Below are 18316 nucleotides of genomic sequence, written 5' to 3' on the forward strand. Positions count from 1 at the left end.
TAAACCCTCAAATTTATATGGAAAACAAGTACACTCTTTTTGCTCCTTAAAAAATACTCAACACACCGGGCGTGGTGGCGCATGCTTGTAATCCCCACGCTTGGAAGGTGGAGACAGGAGGACCGTGCTGGCTTAAGAGACCCTGTTTCCAAATTTAAAAAAGTATAAGATAGGTCTGGGAGTGTAACCTGGAGGTAGAAGGGTTTCCAGGAACCCCAGTAACACCCCCCCCCAAAAAAAGCTCAACATAGCAGGGCGTGGTGGTGCACACTTATAATCCCAGCATTTGTAGAGATGCAAGAATGGCTCTGAAAGCCATCCTTTTAATAAAAAGAAACTTATAACTATCTACATGAGTGAAGAAAGCAGAGTATAAACAGGTTTTCTCTTTGACATACTATATCTGCCAAGGACAGATTTTTCACAGGAAGCGACAAATGAGGTCCTGACACCTGGCCAGAGGCAGATCATAACAGGTAGTCTTCAGAGGGCTGCAACCTGGAAAACTCAACCAACATAATAAGGTAGCTTTCTATCTCACACAGTTCCTCTCTTGAATTTCTGTGACTGTCACCACTCCTCTACGCCTCTCCTCCTCTGTGTACCTCAATATATCATACAAACTTTAACCCCCTAACCCTTCCCTGATCTCAGACTTCATGTGTTGCTCCTATACCTCTAGACTTAATAAATTTTTGGTCTGTTTTCTGTAAAACTGCCTGCTGTCAGTTCATTTATACTGAGCCGGACGTGGTGGTGCACGCTTGTAATTCCCACGCTTGGGAGGCGGAGACAGGAGGATCACGCAGGTTCAAAGTCGGCCGCACTGGCTTAAAAGACCCTGTTTCCAAATAAAAAAGTATTTAAAAAAAAATTATACTTAAGCCAGGCCTGGTGGTGCATGTCTTTAATCCCAGTACTTGGGAGGCTGAGAAGAGAGGATCACAGGTTTGAGGACAAGCAAATAGTGAGGCTCTCATCAACTTAGAGAGACTCTGTTTCAAAATAAATATTAAAAATAGGGCTGGGAGTGTAGCTCAGAGGTAGAATGCCCCTGGATTCGATCTCCAGTAAAAAACAAAAATAAAAACCCCCAAAAATGTGTACTTAATTTGGGGAGGGGGCTTTTTATAAACAAGAAAAACAAATGTTTATATGATTTTATTAAGCAAACAATGAAGTAAAACCCTATAACTTAATCATTCTAATTATACATTATTAAGTGTGGACATTTGAAAAACTATCATGAAAATAACTTCTAACAGCAGAAAATAAACTATGAAAAGTATCCTTATAAACCAGGCATGGTGGCACATGCTTGTAATCCCAGTACTTGGGAGGCTGAGACAGGATGATCACAGGTTCGCAGCTAATCTCAGCAACTTGTGAGGCCCTCTGCAACTTAGTGAGACCCTGCTTCAAAATAAAGAACAGAATAGAGCTGCAAGTGTAGCTTGGAGGTAGAATGCCTCTTGGTTCAATCCTCAGTACCAGGGCAGGAGCAGGGAGGAGAAAGTATTCCTAATTCTTATGTAAGAGTAGTCATGTGTACAAGAAAAGATCCTCTACCAAATCAGAAGATCTATGAAATAAAGTTCTTCACAAGTAGTACATTGTCCTGGGAAAAGGATCAAGTGCGGGCTACTCTTTCCCTAAACACAACCATAGATCTAAAACTTGGATATTCTGATTCCATTTTAAAACAGTATAGTATGTATAAAGAATCGCAACCATCTACATGAAACAATGATTAAAAATGTCTAAAATTCGCCGGGCGTGGTGGCGCAGGCTTGTAATCCCTGCACTTGGGAGGCTGAGAAAGGAGAATCATGCAAGTTCGAAGCCAGCCTCAACTGCTTAGTGAGGCTCTCAGCAACTTAGTGGAGACCCTGTTTCCAAATAAAATATAAAATAGGTCTGGCAGTATAGCCCGGAGGTAGAAAGCCCCTGGGTTCCACCCCTAGTACCACCAAAAAAAAAAAAAAAAAAAAAAGTCTAAAATTCATTATGGTTGCTTCTCATTTTAATGTATAGCACAAAGTTGTGTGTGTGTGTGTGTGTGTGTGTGTGTGTGTGTGTGTGTATAAAATTTTATTTTTTGTTACTGGGTATAGAACAACACAGGGGCATTCATTCTACCCCTGAGCTACGCCCTTGCCGTGTGTGTGTGTGTGTGTGTGTGTGTGTGTGTGTGTGTGTGTGTGTATTTTTTGAAACAGGGTCTCACTAAATTGCAAAGGGCCTAAGTAGCTGAGTTCACGAACCTGCAATCCTCCTGTCTCAGCCTCCCAAATGTAATCAAGTGTGTGCCACCACGCCTGACACAAAGTCCTATATTATAACTTAATTTTAGAAAGGTCTTCAGGGGAAACTGATAATGTCATATGTAATTATTTAAATGTTCAAAGCGTCTTGACTAGGCAGGTATATCTATTCTTTATTAACTGACAAAAAGAATAAGTCAGTCTTTCAAGTGTGTTAAGCATCCTCGATCTGGCTAAGACAGAACCAAAAAATCTGATCAATGTTTGCAATGTAAAACTTGGCATTCATTTAGCCAAATGCAGTGGAGCACACCTGTAATCCCAGTACTTGGGAGGCTGGGGCAGGACGACCACAGTTTTGCAGACAGCCTCAGCAACTTTATGAGGCACTCTACAACTTAAATAAAATATAAAATATAAAATATAAAACATAAAATGTGGCATTTTAGAGTTGGGAATGTAACTTAGTGAAAGTCCACTTGCCTAGTATGTGCAAGGTCCTGGGATCATTACAGAACCACAAAACAAAAAGTAACCCAAAACTCTAAAGCCCTCAGATTTTTGAGAAAGTTTCAAAGAGATAAATAAGTTGTCACAAAGAAACTTTTTCCCCTCTGAGGCTGAGAAGCAGCTGTCCCCTCAATATTCAGAATTGACTGCCAGGTGATACCTACTCTTGCTGAAAGGTCAAACAAATCAGAAAAACAAAAAAAAGTGAAGAAAAGAATATAAGTAACAACAGGTAAAGCAAGAGAAGGGTGTGAGAGACCAGCAATTTCTCAAATTAAAACTTTGAGGATTGAAAACATGGGGTCTGTCTTTGCAACATGGTTTGAGATGCTGGGAATTTAGGAATGAAAAGGATGGTATAGAAAATGGTAGCTTTCCCTCTGAGAAAATTACCTAATTTCTGAGGCTTCAATATCATACTGTGTTTGTATAATTAATAAAAGAAAAAATGCTTAATAGTACCCAGGATCTAATAGTCACAAATAAATGTTAGGCTCTAGCTATACCCCCGACAACTGAAATAAAACCCAAAACTATAAATATACTTCATCTGAATATCTGTTCCACCTGATTACAATAAAGATGAGCAAGAACTGCACAAGTACCCATTTCAGCAAGTACCAATTTCAGTATAACCTCTGGAAAAAATTCGATGAGAAAACTGATCATTCACTCTGGTAGCTATTTTCAAATTTGGTTTTATTTATTCATTTATTTATTTTTTAAACTGGTGCTGGTCGTTGTACCCAGGAGTGTTCTACCTCTGAGCCACCACCCAGTCCTATTTTATTTTTTTATTTTGAAAAAAGGGTCTATGAGCCAGAAGTAGTGGTGTACACTTGTATGTAATTCACAGCATTTTGGAGGCTGAGACAGGAGGATTGTGGTTTGTGGATACCCTCAGCTACTTAGTGAGGCCCTCTGCAACTCACTGAGACCCTGTTTCAAAATAAAGAATAAAAAATAGGGCTGGGGGTGTAGCTCGGAAGTAGAATGCCCTTGGGTTCCATCCCAGTACCAAAAAGAGTCTTGCTAAGATGCCAAGGCTAGCCTCAAAACTGCAATCCTCCTGTCTCAGCCCCTCAACTACTGAGATTACACACATGTGGTTTCAAGTTTTTAAATACAATTTTTTTTAATGTAGTAAATCAGCCTCACAGGTACAATAAGAGCATCTGGGCCAGCTAGTATATCTCATCAAGTTTGTTGTTCTTTTTTAAACTGATTTTAGAAAAATAACACACCTTTGATGAAGGAACTGTTGAAGAACTTGAAGGTGAAGTATCTCTTGACGTTTTCAAAGACTGGACAGGTCTCTCTTTACCTATATAAAAAATAAAAGATGAAATGTTTTAGTTTGTTTGTTCTCAAGTGATTATTGTAACTAAATTAATGAGGGATCACATACTTATTTTACTGAAATGCTACATTATTAACTATGCTATCTAAAACCACCTCAGGCTGCAACATCAAAAATTTTAAAGTAACGCAGAATGAAATCATTTTATACATGACAGTCTAGGCCACACCGATGTTAGTTCTCAGACATGGAACCACACTCAAGTTCTTGAAAACGGGGAAACAATTCTTAAATCTTGAATGTTTCCTCCACTGTGGTCCAAAGTGCTAGTTCTTAATACACAATATAAATATGCTGGTAGCTACTATAAATATTGTGAAAATACTAATAAAACCAACTAATTAAGGGGTAGCTCACAGGGAACTGTACATAAGAAATTCTACAGCTATTTCTAAATTTTTTTTTAAATAAAAGCGCGTAATTCCAAGCACTAATCCAGGACCCGGCATGAATAAATTCCTAAATATCTGTTAAGCGATATAATATAAACCTCCATGAGATAAAGTCACTAACCTTTACATTTAGTTATTTTAAAGTCACATAGTGCAGTAAGTATAATATTTTTTACAGAAACTTAGGCCAGAAAATACATTTAAATGATATTACTTTAGCAGGTTCAAGAACCACCAAAAAAGGTAAGTTTTACAATCCTAAAAATTAGTAACAATGAACTGTTACTAGAACACATCTCATTAAATTATTCTAAATTGATGACTTAAAAAAATTAGTGACATGGGGAAAAAAAAGAAAATGGCACCAAGCCTGAAATCACACAGAAGCTGATCCAAACTGCACAGTGGGTTAAAGCCAAGAAAGCAGTCAAAAGCAAAAGCAGACAAAACCACCATGAACCCGAGGCAAACGCCTCATGTCTTCTTTAAGTTCTTCCTTGCAAGAGCCAACACAGTTAAGCAAGAGCCTAGAAATGCAAAGGCTTCCCACCACCCTGGACAGTGACGAATAACACCTCTTTCCAATGTCTCTAGACCAGAGGTTCTCATCATGAACAATTTAGTGCCTCCCATTCGCAGACACTGGGCAATATGTGAAGATATTTTTGAATGTCACAGTGAGAGTGCCACTAGCGCATGCTAATTAGAGGTTAGGGATGTTCCTATAATCATTCTGTTATGGGGAGGGTCCCACCATAACAAAGAATCATTGAGCCTCAAATGCTGAGAATTCCTGCTCTAGGCTGAGTATTAAAATTTTGAAGCACCAACAGTTTATAAAAAGATACAACCTATAATCTTAGGTTAAAAGCTCCTATAATCCTTAAAAATCAAACATGGTAAAAACTATCAAAAGATCCTCAAGTAGCCAAATACATGATCCTTCAGTCATTCCTTATAGTATACTTATTGCCTACGGTAAGTTCTACATTGAATTATGATAATGCCAGTCTATTTCATTACACCAAAAGCTCCTAAAGGAACAGTATCATAGCTATTCATTTTAAAATACCAATGGCCTACTTAGCTCAAGGCCTTAAAGACAATAGTAGGCATTTAAAATTAGGTAAAAAAAATTATTTTTCTACCCTTAGGATGCAATGTCCTCCCATTGCTCAGATAAGCAATCCCTTAAAAGAAGATGAAGTTGGAGACCAATCAGCACAACAGATTATGATAATAAAGGTATAACTGCAAGCTTAATTCTAACGTGCATCAATTAGACGCTGGGTTGGGGGACAGTTATCACTCTCTTCCTTAGCATCTCCTTTACAAAGAGGATATCAGTATCACATCTATGCCAGGTATGGTCCCTAAGTATAGTCTTAGAAACTTTCCTGATTTTAGATGTTCAACAGCTAAGTAGATATCAACCAATCTCAGTATGCAGAAGCAAAGGAACACTAAAGGGTAGGGCAGGTCGGTTACCATATTTTCACATATATTCCTTCACATCTTTTACATGAATGGGAGGGACAGGCAAGAAGCAAAGGACAAAGAAAAAGATGATAAAGATGGCAGCACAAAGAGCAGAGAAAAGGTAAACAGAAATACTTTGATCCAACCTGCCAATGTCCTATCTGTCCTATAGATCTCAGCTTCACATGGATAGCTATTCCTGACCAGGAATAGATACCTCAGAAGACAAGACCATGTGTCCTCCAAAGTCTTGCTACCTAGGTCTACTGCTATACTGCTCCCCGACTCTAGTGATAACAGACCAGTGGAGCAGTTACATACTTTTCCCATTTCCACAGTCTCTGTCAATTCAAGTCTCCCACCCTTCAAAATCCCAAATCAGAATCTAGCTCAAAACTCACCTCTTTCTGGATTTCCTTCATTCTGCCGTTTGTAGGAGACACCAACACGCACAGGTTCTAGGGAAAGGTGGGCAGGGAGGAATTAACACCAGCACCTCTGTGCCCAGAGGAGCAAGAATAGAACCCAGAAGGAGAAGCGATGAGAATGTAAACTTCTGAGCATATCCTGGTGAGCCTTAACTCTTTCCTACCCTGCCTTCAAGCTGGGCTACCTGAGCAAACACCTCTGAAGATGAATCAGAATAGAACAGGAGAAAATCTGTGTGGATGACCAAACAAGACATCCAAAGTGCACGTCTAGCATACTAAGAGGACTATTTAAAGAAACAAAATGACACCGAACAGCTCTGAAAACTGACTTTTTGTAAAAAGAAATGTGTATCTATCTACATTCATAAACAGTGGATGCAAAGAGGCTTTTTCTGAGGCCCCCTTAAATCTGCCTGAAAATGGATCTAGAACCAGAGACTCACAGGCTATCACCTATACATGTGAGAGCAATTCAGAGATTTCTTGACTTTATCTAACGGCATCAAAACTTTTTTCATTCCCAGTGTGTTCCTCCCTTTGTCCCCAGTTTGTTGACACCTCCCCACAAGAAGTGCCAATGTTCTATCCTAATGCTATATAAATTTCGATCATCTGGCCCTTCTTTGCATCTTATATTTGTGAGACACCTGTGTGTATGCATGTAATAAATTTTATGCCTTTTCTCCTGTTGATCTGCTCTCAGTTTATTTCAGAGTCTCGATTATTAAACCATCAGAGGGTGGAAGGAAAAAATTTTAATTTCCTTACAAAAGCCAGAAGCTAACTAGAAGTGTTCAGATGAGACCAGTCAAGGATAGTATGGGAAAGGACAGAAGTAAGATAAGGAGCACTATTGTTCATCACTGCAAGTATGTACTCAAGTCACGTCCATAAAGCTGAAGTTTAAAGAATGTGAAGAAACACACACACACACACACACACACACACACACACACACACACATCAAGAGTGAAAGATGAATCATTTCTAGAAATCATGAACAATACTGGAAAAGTTTTTAGTCATTTTGACTTGCTCTCAATAAATAGCCAATTATCTTGTCATTTCAGCCTAGATCTTGCTGATTCTCTTTATGCTCTCTTATATATAGAATTTCCTTAATAATCAAATTCATACCTACTATTTTGTTGAATCCCTAATTATCCCATACTTAGAATTTTGAAATGTTTTCTTCTCTTCCTTACCTGCAAACTTTTAATGCTATAGATGGAATCAGCATTCTAGAGTCTAAATATACTGGCCAGAGTTCCCACGTATTTCTTTAATAAGGGCAAATTCTTTAACATTTATCTTAAGTCACCCTATCACAAATTTCCAATTGCCAATTTTACCTTTTTTCCTGAACACACACATATGCGCGCGCACACACCAACAAAACCTCCTTTTTCTGAATTGTTTGGCATTGTTAGCAACTTACCTTGAAATATGTTTCAAGAAATATGTAAATATTGGCATCCTGTTTTGTAACAATGTCACTCAGGATGCTGTATCCTGAGTGACATTTCTCACTACTCACTGGTCATCAGGAAAGCTTTTGTTCATCCTGAGCAGCTGGTTTGGTTTTTTGAGTTGTGTGGTACTGGGCACTGAACCCAGGAGCATTCTACCTCCAAGCTACATCCCCAGCCCAATTTTTTATTCTTTATTTTGAAACAGGGTCTAAGTGGCAGAAGGCCTTACTATGTAGCTGAGGCTGGCCATGAGCCCAGATCCTCCTGTCTCAGCCTCCCAAGTACTGGGATTACAAGTGTGTAACACCACACCCGGCTCTGGTTTGATTTTTAATGTGAAGTACACTATTACTTTTCCTTTTGTTTGCTTTCACCAAACACTTAGATCACCTACAACAACTGTTGCAGACCATTATGACAGGCATTTATTTCATGTGCTACTAATTTATTTCTTTTATCTTTATTTCCCTTTCACGTAAAATTCCTAACCCAGAGGCATTCTACCTCCGAGCTACACTCCCTGCCCTATTTTTTATTATTTATTTTAAAACCGGGTCTCACTGAGTTACAGAAGACCTAAGTAGCTGAGGCTGTCCGCGAACCGTGATCCTCAGGTCTCAGTCTCCCAAATGCTGGGATTACAATCGTACACCACCATGCCCGGCATCCTCATCCTTTAATTTAATGCGTTCTTATTAACTAGGTGTTTATTTTAGTAAGCTGTTTTGAATTATTTTTCAACTCAAAATCTAAAAGTAGTGATATTTTTCCAGGCAGGGTGGTACATACCTGTAATCCCAGTACTTGGGAGGTTGAGGCAGGAGGATCACAGGTTCAAGACCAGCCTCGGCAAGAAGTGAAACTCTCAGCAACCTAATAAGATCCTGTTTCAAAATAATAATAGGACTGGGGTGTAGCTTGGAGGTAGAATACCTCTGGATTCAATCCCCAGTACCACTGAATGAATGAATATAAAGATGGGGGGAGAGAGGTAGGAAGATATTTTATAGAAATGTACTGGAGGCTCAGTCCAACACATAGTAGCTGGTAGAGTAAACTGCATCCACCTCCTCTTAACTGTGTGTTCAATTAGTTACTATAAATCGGTAGCTTGAAATCAGCCACTAAGAGAGTATTCCCTCTACCAACATCAGCAGATGCAACAAATGAGGTTGTTTTTAACCTTAAAGATTCAGTTTACCAATACACTGTGTTTGCTTTGACCAGTCACTTAGAGCTTTATGGCAGGCAGAGCCACAGGTTGGGGCCTAATCCCATGGAGTTCATGGGAACATTTTGAACCTTCAGTGACTATGTATAACTATGCTAGTCCCCATATATCTTCCTAACTTTTTCCCCCCTATTGGCTATTGCTCCCAAAATGTGAGTGTTCCTTCTAACCAAAATTTTTATTTTGTTCTGATATATTTTATACCCGGCTCCATCAAAATTATAAACATAACTACCCCTAAAGTCTGTCCTTTTCACTCACTGTTTAGCCATTACCTCACAAATTTGTCTCACACACGGGCTTAGTAACAGGCACTAAATTTCTGCTTACGAGCAAGGTAAAAGGCTCAAAATGAAACCGCCTTTGCTGTGAAGAAAGTAAATCATACAAAAAAAGAAAGAAAAAAGAAACATTCTGAATGTGCCAATATGGGAAGCAAAATTCACATAAGGGCAGGTAGTGGCCCACACCAGTAATCCCAGTACTTGGGAGGCTGAGACAAGAGAATCACAGGTTCAAGGACTTAGCCAGACCCTGTTTCAAAATAAATTAAAAAAGGGGCTGGGGGTATAGCTCAGAAGTAGAATGCCCTAGGTTCAATCCCCAATATGGAAAGAAAGAGAGGAAGGGAGGGCCAGGCATGGTGGCACACACTTGTAATCCCAATTTGGGAGGCTGAGACAGGAGAATCACAAGTTTTGCAGCCAGCCTCTTAGTAAAGCCCTCTACAACTTAGCGAGACCCCGTTTCAGAATAAAGAATAAAAAACAGGGCTGGAGGTCTAGCTTGGAGTAGAATGCCTTTGGGTTTAACCCCCAGTATAAGAGAGGAGGGAGGGAGGGAGGGAGGGATGGATATTCCATAGAAACGGAACTTTGAATTTTTATCTTTTCAGGAGCTACTGATTTATTGTAGAATACTCTCTCTCTCTCTCTGGATGCTGAGCATGGGCAGGAAGCCACAGCTACCAGTTATCCATGCCAATCACAGAAGTAAACAACCGAAATTTTAGTGTACTAGTAGCTAACTATGAAGTTCAGAAGGTTAGGTGCACTGAATGTATTTTCAACTAATGATAGAATTTATCAAATATAGGTCCATTTTAAGTTGATTACTGGTTCCATATACCAAATATAAAGATCCTTCATGAAAGTGAAATCAAAACCTACAGAGCAGGTTAATGTTCCAAAAATCTTTCAGGAAGTTCTAAAAGTTTCACAAGATTTGTTGATCCACTGAACAAAATAGCTGAGTGCAAATCTAATATGATCTTTCAAAAATATACTTTCTTCCTGGTGTGTTTTCCTGCTAAAAGCAAGGATAAACTTCACCAGTCCTTCAACTCTATCAAGTGCAACTGTTCATTAGTAAGTCATAAAGGACAAAGGATAGTGCAAGGAAGAAACCCTTAAGTCGTCAGTAAGATAACGAAGATATGCTTGCAGACTACTGATCACCAGCACAGTGCCTGGCAACTGAGGACAAAAGAGATCCTTTTTGTGTGTTTATGTGTGATAACCTGGATTCAACACAGGGGCATTTTACTGCTGAGCTAGACTCCCAACTACTCCCACCTTTAATTTTTGTTTTGAAATAGGGTCTTGCTATCTTGCTGAGAGTCTCACTATGTGGTTGAGGCTGTCCTTGAACCTATGATCTATGGTCTTCCAGTCTCAACCTCCCTAGTATTGGGATTACAGGCAGTACCACCATGTCCTGATAATACTTTTTTTTTTTCTTTGCGGTATTGGGGCTGGAACCCAGGGGCATTTTACCCCCAAGCAATACCCCCAACCCTACTTTTTATTCTTTATTTTGAAACAGAGTCTCACTGAGTTTCAAAGGGCCTCACTAAGTAGCTGAGGCTGGCTTCAGACCTGCACAATCCTCCTGTCTCAGCCTCCCAAATGCTGAGATTACAAGTGTGTATCACCACACCCAGCTCCTGATAATAATTTTTAACTTAAACAAACTTCATGGCACAAGTAGCACCGTCAACAGCTGAAGCTTTGAAACAGAAATCATAATGTGAAAAAATGAAGATGTGGCTACACAGAAAACTAAAAAATGATTTGTTTTCCTGAATTATGGACAAAGATAAGGAAATTTGAGGCTTTGGGTGAGGAAGAACATGATTCCCCAGAGATTTACTCGTTTATTCAAGATGCAAAACAGAAAATGGGCATAAGAAAACTGTTCTTGCATTAAAGACACCCAAAATAAGAAGAAAAGAGATATCAGCAGGTAGGTGGAGAATGCTTTGCACCATCTCCACTTCCCCCAAGATTTGCCTTGGAAAGTCAGGTATGTAACAAGTTGAAATAAAGACCTGTTGACTAGAAATGCTTAGAAGTGCAGTGCTGAGTAGCACTCTCCAGTGATACATCAGCAAAAACCATATAAGTTCACTCTTATCTTCTGAACACAATATACATGCCTACAACTGAGAGAATGTGGTGAGTCCCAAAACAAGGATGCTATGAAATGCCTTCAGATCTGGCATTCACTGTATAACCTTGATCATTCCAACACAAGGAAAACTATAAATATACTCCTAGAATTTGCCCAGGAAACTCGCAGCCAAACTATCTTATTATTAAGAACAGATTCTTAAACTTAAGAATGTAGAATCAAATTCAATAGTTAATTTACATCATGGATCAATCAATTATCCAAGAGTTTTCTGAAAAATACTGTTTTTTAAGGACTTTAAACAATATAGCTCATCTGAATAATCCTTCCCCATTGGCATCCTTCCACCAATTTCCACTCTTCCTTCAGAAACACCTACAATGCTCATTTCTATTTCATTACCTGTTTGCTTGTGTTTCTCACAAGATCATAAACTCAAGAGGGTAGAGCCTAGATCTGTCTTGTGTGGCCAATCATGTAGGTTCAGTACATTTTTATTTATTACAAATGGAGCCAAGTGTGGTAACACATGCCTATAATCTCAGTACTTGGGAAACTGAGACAAGAAGATCAATCATAGGCAAGCCTTTAGCAATTTAGTGAGACCCTGTTTCAAAATTTAAAAAAAGGGGGGGGGGGGTTGGGGGTGTAGCTCCGAGATAGAACGCCCCTGGGAGCAATCCCTAATACAAAAAGAATAAAATAAATAAAAAAGCACTAGTACAGTGGGCTTTCCAATGGAGAAACACTATGATAACAGCAAAGAAAATGGTTTTATCCTCCTTATCTTCCCTTTTCTATTGCCTAGTACATAGGATGTGATGAAAAAGTCTTATTTCCATATTCCCATTACCACTGCAGACCTACACAGAAGATTCTTTGATCTAAAGGCAGACTTAAAATCTAAAATTCTATTCGAATTTCAGTTACAATTCAAAAATTCATGTTTACATCAAAATTTATTCACAGCTAACAACTCTTAAGACATGTATCTTTTCTCACTAAAATAAAGTTTAAGCTAGGCAGGGCAACACATGCCTATAATCCCAGTACTTATGAGGTTTAGACAGGAGGACCACAGGTTCTAGACCAGCCTCAGCAACTTAGCAAGACTATCAACAACCTAGGAAGATCCTGTTTCAAAACAAAAAGTAAAAAGGGATGGGATGGAGCTGAGCCTGGTGGCACACGCTTATAATCTCAGTACTTGGGAGGCTGAGACAAGGAGGATCGAGGTTCACAGCCAGCCTCAGCTACTTTGTGAGGCACTCTGCAACTTACTGAGATCCTGTTTCAAAATAGAAAATAAAAATTGGTCTGGGGGTGTGCCTCGGAGGCAGAATGCTCCTGGGTTCAATCCCCAGGACCGGGGAGAAAAATGTTAGGATGTAGCTCAAAGTAGAACGCCTTGGATTCAATTCCCCCAAAAAAGTATTAAAAATTGAACTCTTATTTTCCAGGTACACTAGACTCAAATTTTATTTCTAATGTTTCTATTGAAGCTGTTCAACATTTTGATTGAGTTCTTAAAGTGTCTTTACTATGGAAGATTTCAAGTTTATTGTTTTTGTTGGCCTGTCTGTTTTTCTACAGCTCAGATTTAGGGCTTTTACTTTCTTGATATTAGCAGGTATTTTAAAGGAAGACTGTTAATCATCTATATTTAATTCTTTTTAAAAATATGTTCTGCCAGGCATGGTGGAACATGCTTATAATCCCAGTACTTCGGAGGCCGAGATAGGAGGATTGTAGGTTCACAGCCAGCCTCAGCTACTTAGTGAGGCTCTCAGCAACTTAGTGAGACCTATTTTCCAAATAAAAAAATAAAATAGGGCTGAGGGTATAGCCCTATTTTATTAGATATTAGATTTTATTAGATATTTAGATATGAGGTATCTACCTTCAGAGGTAGAAATTCCCTGGGTTCCATCCCCAAAACCCAAAACACACACACACATACACACACACACACACACACTGAAGACAAGGTCTTCTACAAGAGCCTCAAGTGAAAACAGAGCCAAGATAATAGTACATCTGGGGGATTATAACTAATTGAGGAACAAAAAACATTGCTAATCCAAGGTTGAGGTTAACAGAATGCTCTTAGGAGTTCTGTGAGAAGCCAAGTATGGTGGTATACTCTTCTAATTCCAGTACTTGGGAGGCTGAGACAGGAGGATTATAGGTTCATGACCAGCCTCAGCTACTTAGTGAGTGCCTCTGCAACTTAGTGAGACCCTGATTTCAAATAAAATATAAAATACAGCTAAGGGTAAAAATAAAAAATAGGCTGGGGGTGTAGCTTGAAGGGAGAATGCCCCTGGGTTAAATCCCCACTTACACACATACACATACACACACACACACATACACACACACACACACACACACACACCAAAAAAAAGATTTCTGTGACTTCATGCCACTTCACAAAATGATTACTAGAAAACATCAGGTATGCTTAATTTGCAGATTATAGCAAAGTGTTCTTAGTAGGTGCTAATATATAGGATCACCAAATGAGATTTTACAATCTTTATCAAGAATAATAAGCTACATTAGATGAAATCTAGCCAGTCCTACATATATTTTTTAAATACATTAATTACTCATAAACAATTATATTTGAGAAAGTAGAGCCTAAGGGGCACTTTGTTTATATCTAACCAGGCACATTGGTGCACATCTGAATCCCAATACTTGAGAGGCTGAGATAGGAGGATCATAGGTTTATGGCCAGCCTCAGCAACTTAGTGAGACCCTGTTTTGTTTTGTTTTGTTTTGTTTGCAGTACTGGGAATGGAACCCAGGAGGGGCATTCTACCTCCAAGCTATACCCCCAGGCTTTTTATCCTTTATTTTGAAACACGGTCTCACTGAGTTATGGAGGGCCTCACTAAGTAGCCTCCCAAATGCTGCATGTGTCACCACACTCGGCATGAGATCCTATTTCAAATTAAAATTCACCAAGTTGCAGAGAGCCTCACTAAGTTGCTGAGGCTGGCCGTGAACCCGTGATCCTTCTATTTCAACCTCTCAGCTAATAGGATTACAAGCATGTGTCATGCTTACAGGTAGAATGCCCCTGGGTTCGATCCCCAGTACCACATTAAAAAGGTATCATCTAATGGTACAAGTTTAAAGACACTGGACTGGCATATGAACTATCAGAAAATATGGGCGTGCATGACTCTCAGACTAACAAAGATCTCTTTTACACATTGAAAGACTTGAAGGAGAAATGTTATACAGACACTGACTTCAAGTAGTTGGGAAAAAAAATCTATGTATATGGCATTATACTATTTTTTAGTTTCCTAAGTTTGAATTATTTATTTATTTATTTATTTATTTATTTATTTACTTAGTGGTCCTGGGGGTAGTACCCAGGGGCATTCTGTTTTCAAGCTATAATCACAGCCTTATTTTTCAGTTTGAAACAGGGTATCACTAAGTTGCAGAGGGCCTATATAGCTAAGGCTAGCTGCAAATCTGTGATCCTCCTGTCTCAGCCTACCCAAATACTGGGATTACAAGTGTGTACCACCACACCCAGCTTACATTTGAGGTGTTTTCAAAATAAAAAGTTATAAAGAAAGAATCTCTTACAATGCCTATGAAGCAATCTGACCCAGGGCCCTCTCATGCTTGGAGGCTCTGAAAGAAATAACAGCCTCACAAACACATACTTCTATGTTGCGACTGATGGAAAGAGTACGCTTTGCTTCGCTCTGGAGAGTAGCTTCTGCTGCTAACACTGGAGCCTGATCTGCTGTGTGGAGAGTCTTTTCGGCCTACAGGTGATTCTCTGAAAAAAGGTGCATCCCTTTTATGTGGAGACCGGTCTCTTGCATAATGAGAAGAGTAGAAACTTTTTCTTCTGAAGCCATCTCTCATGTCCCTTTGAAGAAAAAATAAGAAAAGTTAATTATACCCTTGATTCCATATATAAATGTATGCATATGGCAAAAGCTGATTACAAGCTACTCTGTATGTTGCAATCTTAGTTCCTTTTTTTCTGCAAACATTTAACTGCTGAAGGCAGTTAACAAAATGAAACTGTTATCAGTGAAATATGACTTAGAATGCAGGACTTTTTCAGTTTTGAGTAGAGCCAGATTGGTTAAATACAAGTTACTTTATTCTAAACAAGCACAAATTCTACAGTGTGAAAAACAGAGCCATATATCCTCTACTTCTTTTGCCTATAACAATGTACCACATAACTACCATATTCTCAAAGACACCTAGCCATGTCAAAGATTTCCCTAATGAAGTAGGGCATGGTGGTGCACGCTTGTAATCCAGCATTTGGGAAGCTGAGACCAGAGGATCACAGTTCACGAACAGCCTCAGCTACTAAGCGAGGCCCTTCGCAACTGAGTGAGACCCTGTTTCAAAATTAGAAAGACTAAAAAAATAGAGTTGAGCGTGTCTCTCGGAGGTAGAATGCCCCTGGGTTCTATCCCCAGTATCGCAAATAAATAAACAAGTAAATAAATAAATATTTCCCTAATAAGACATAGCATGTCTAGTATTCCCTTCAAAGCTGAGTATCCCTCATCCGAAAAACTTCAAAACCTGAGCCTTTTTGAGTGCTATATGATATTCAGAGTATTTTATATTTTGCAACATTTCAGATTTAGATTATGGATGCTCAACCAGTAAAGCTTAAGCGAATATTCTATAAAAAGCCCCTCTGAAATCTTAATGCTTTGGGAATTAAGTCTTTCAGAGAACAAATACACCTGCTTTATATGTCACTGGTTTGCTGCCACCCTAAGTACAATCTGGCAATGTCTATAAGATTTTTGGCTGTTATATAGGAGGCTCACTGGTAGGCAGAGGTTGACAATGCTGCCCAAATCCTACAATACCCAGGACACACCTGCACACATGCCAAAAAACTATCTACTACGATACGTTAATAATACCAAGGTTAAGAAATCCCAGCATATGCCTCTTAAGTCTTTATTCCCTGAGCTGAATACTCGTATAAAGATTGATTCAAATCCCCAAACACCAACTTTATACAAATCATCTTTACTTTTATAAATTCAGTTTCTTAATTGGGCAATATCATCAACTCAAAGCAGAAAGCCTTACTAGTATAATTGTGTGTGTGTGTGTGTGTGTGTGTGTGTGTGTGTGTGTGGTACTGGGGGTGGAACCCAGGGACTTTTCTACCTCCGGGCTATACTCCCAAACCTATTTTATATTTTATTTGGAAACAGGGTCTCACTAAGTTGCTGAAAGCCTCACTAAGTAGCTGAGGTTGACTTCGAACCTGTGCGATCCTCCTGTCTCAGCCTCCCAAGCAATGGGATTACAAGCATGTGCCACCATGCCTGGCACTAGTATAAAATTTTATAAGCAAAAACCACCTTTAGCTGGGCATGGTGGCATGCACTTGTAATCCCAGCATTTGAAAGGCTCAGACCAGAGGATTAAGGTTTGCAGACAGCCTTAGCTACTTAGTGAGGCCCTCTGCAACTTAGTGAAACCCTGTTTCAAAATAAAGAATACAAAATAGGGCAGGGGTGTAGCTTAGAGGTAAAATGCCCCTGGGTTCCATCCCCAGACCCACAAAAAACACAAAAAATTAAAAAAGAAAACTCCTTTAAAATGTCAAAGCTAGCCGGGCGTGGTGGCACATGCTTGTAATCCCCGAGCTTGTGAGGTGGAAACAGAAGGATCGCAGGTTCAAAGCCAGCTGTGCTGGTTTAAGAGACCCTGTTTCCAAAAATAAAAAAGTATAAAATAGGCCTGGGAGTGTAGCCTGGATGTAGAAGGGTTTCCAGGGACCCCTAACAGCCTCTACTAAACAAGTAGGTTGTTGTCTTAAGGTTAGGTGAATAATAGCTGCTTTTTTTTTTTTTTTTTTTTTTTTTTGCGGGTCTGAGGATGGAACCCGGGAGGCATTTGACCTCCAGCTACACCCCCTGCCCTAGGTCTCACTAAATTGCGGAGGGCCTCAATAAGTAGCTGAGGCTGTCTGAGAACCTCGATCCTCCTGCCTCAGCCTCCCAAATACTGAGATTACAAGGGTGTGCCACCATGCCCAGTTTTTTTTCTTTTTTCCCCTGTACTGGGGATTGAACACAGGGGTATTCCATCTCCAACCTACACTCCCAGCCATATTTTTTATTCTTTATTTTGAAACTGGGTCTTACTAAGTTGCAGAGATCCTCTCTAAGTAGCTGAGGCTGGCTGCAAACCTGAAATCCTCTTGTCTCAGCCTCCCAAGTACTGGGATTACAAGCATGGGTCACCATACCAGGTTCTGAGATTCTGTTTCAAAGTGAAGGGAAAAAAAAAAAAAACAACAACTAAGAAATAGGGATGGGAGTTTAGCTCGGAGGTAGAAGGCTCCTGGGTTCAATCCCCCAGTAAACACCGGCCCACCAAAAACACACAAATAATTCTAAAATATTCAAATCTAGTCATTGAAACTACAAGGGTCATACCAGTATCAATGGTTATCCAGTGGCTATATACATATCAAACAATAGGTTTTAGAAACTCTACCAGGTGCTGGAGACCCACTGAGGAACCAAATGCATGGTGGTCCCAACCATCAAAGAATTCTCAGGCTAGGAAAAGAAACCAACAATAAATATACATTAAACATGTGAATGCAATCAAGGGAGACCAATAAGGAGTCCACTTAGTCCAAGGAAGAAAGAATAGTAGCTTAGATGGAGTGACAAATTTAACATGCATAAGAAAAAACCTTTGTGGGGAGACGGAATGAATTCTGGA

At 39.4% G+C, this 18316-nt stretch overlaps 1 protein-coding gene across 8 annotated transcripts in view; it reads right to left on the reverse strand.

The window, feature by feature from the left end:
• Positions 1-18316, reverse strand: part of PPHLN1 (periphilin 1) — a gene marked incomplete at both ends in the record, with an annotated part of 130970 nt that overhangs the window by 54594 nt on the left and 58060 nt on the right. For 4 of the 8 annotated variants that reach the window (XM_080706291.1, XM_080706295.1, XM_080706294.1 and 1 more), the window contains 3 exons: positions 4019-4098; positions 6407-6463; positions 15244-15455. In XM_080706291.1, the coding sequence (XP_080562417.1) occupies positions 4019-4098; positions 6407-6463; positions 15244-15455 (349 nt within the window). The remainder of the gene's footprint in view (positions 1-4018; positions 4099-6406; positions 6464-15243; positions 15456-18316) is intronic. The other 4 variants (XM_080706292.1, XM_080706298.1, XM_080706297.1 and 1 more) reach the window with 1 other exon arrangement.

This window comes from Muscardinus avellanarius, assembly GCF_963383645.1.
Source record: "Muscardinus avellanarius genome assembly, chromosome: 11".
Taxonomy (NCBI): domain Eukaryota; kingdom Metazoa; phylum Chordata; class Mammalia; order Rodentia; family Gliridae; genus Muscardinus; species Muscardinus avellanarius.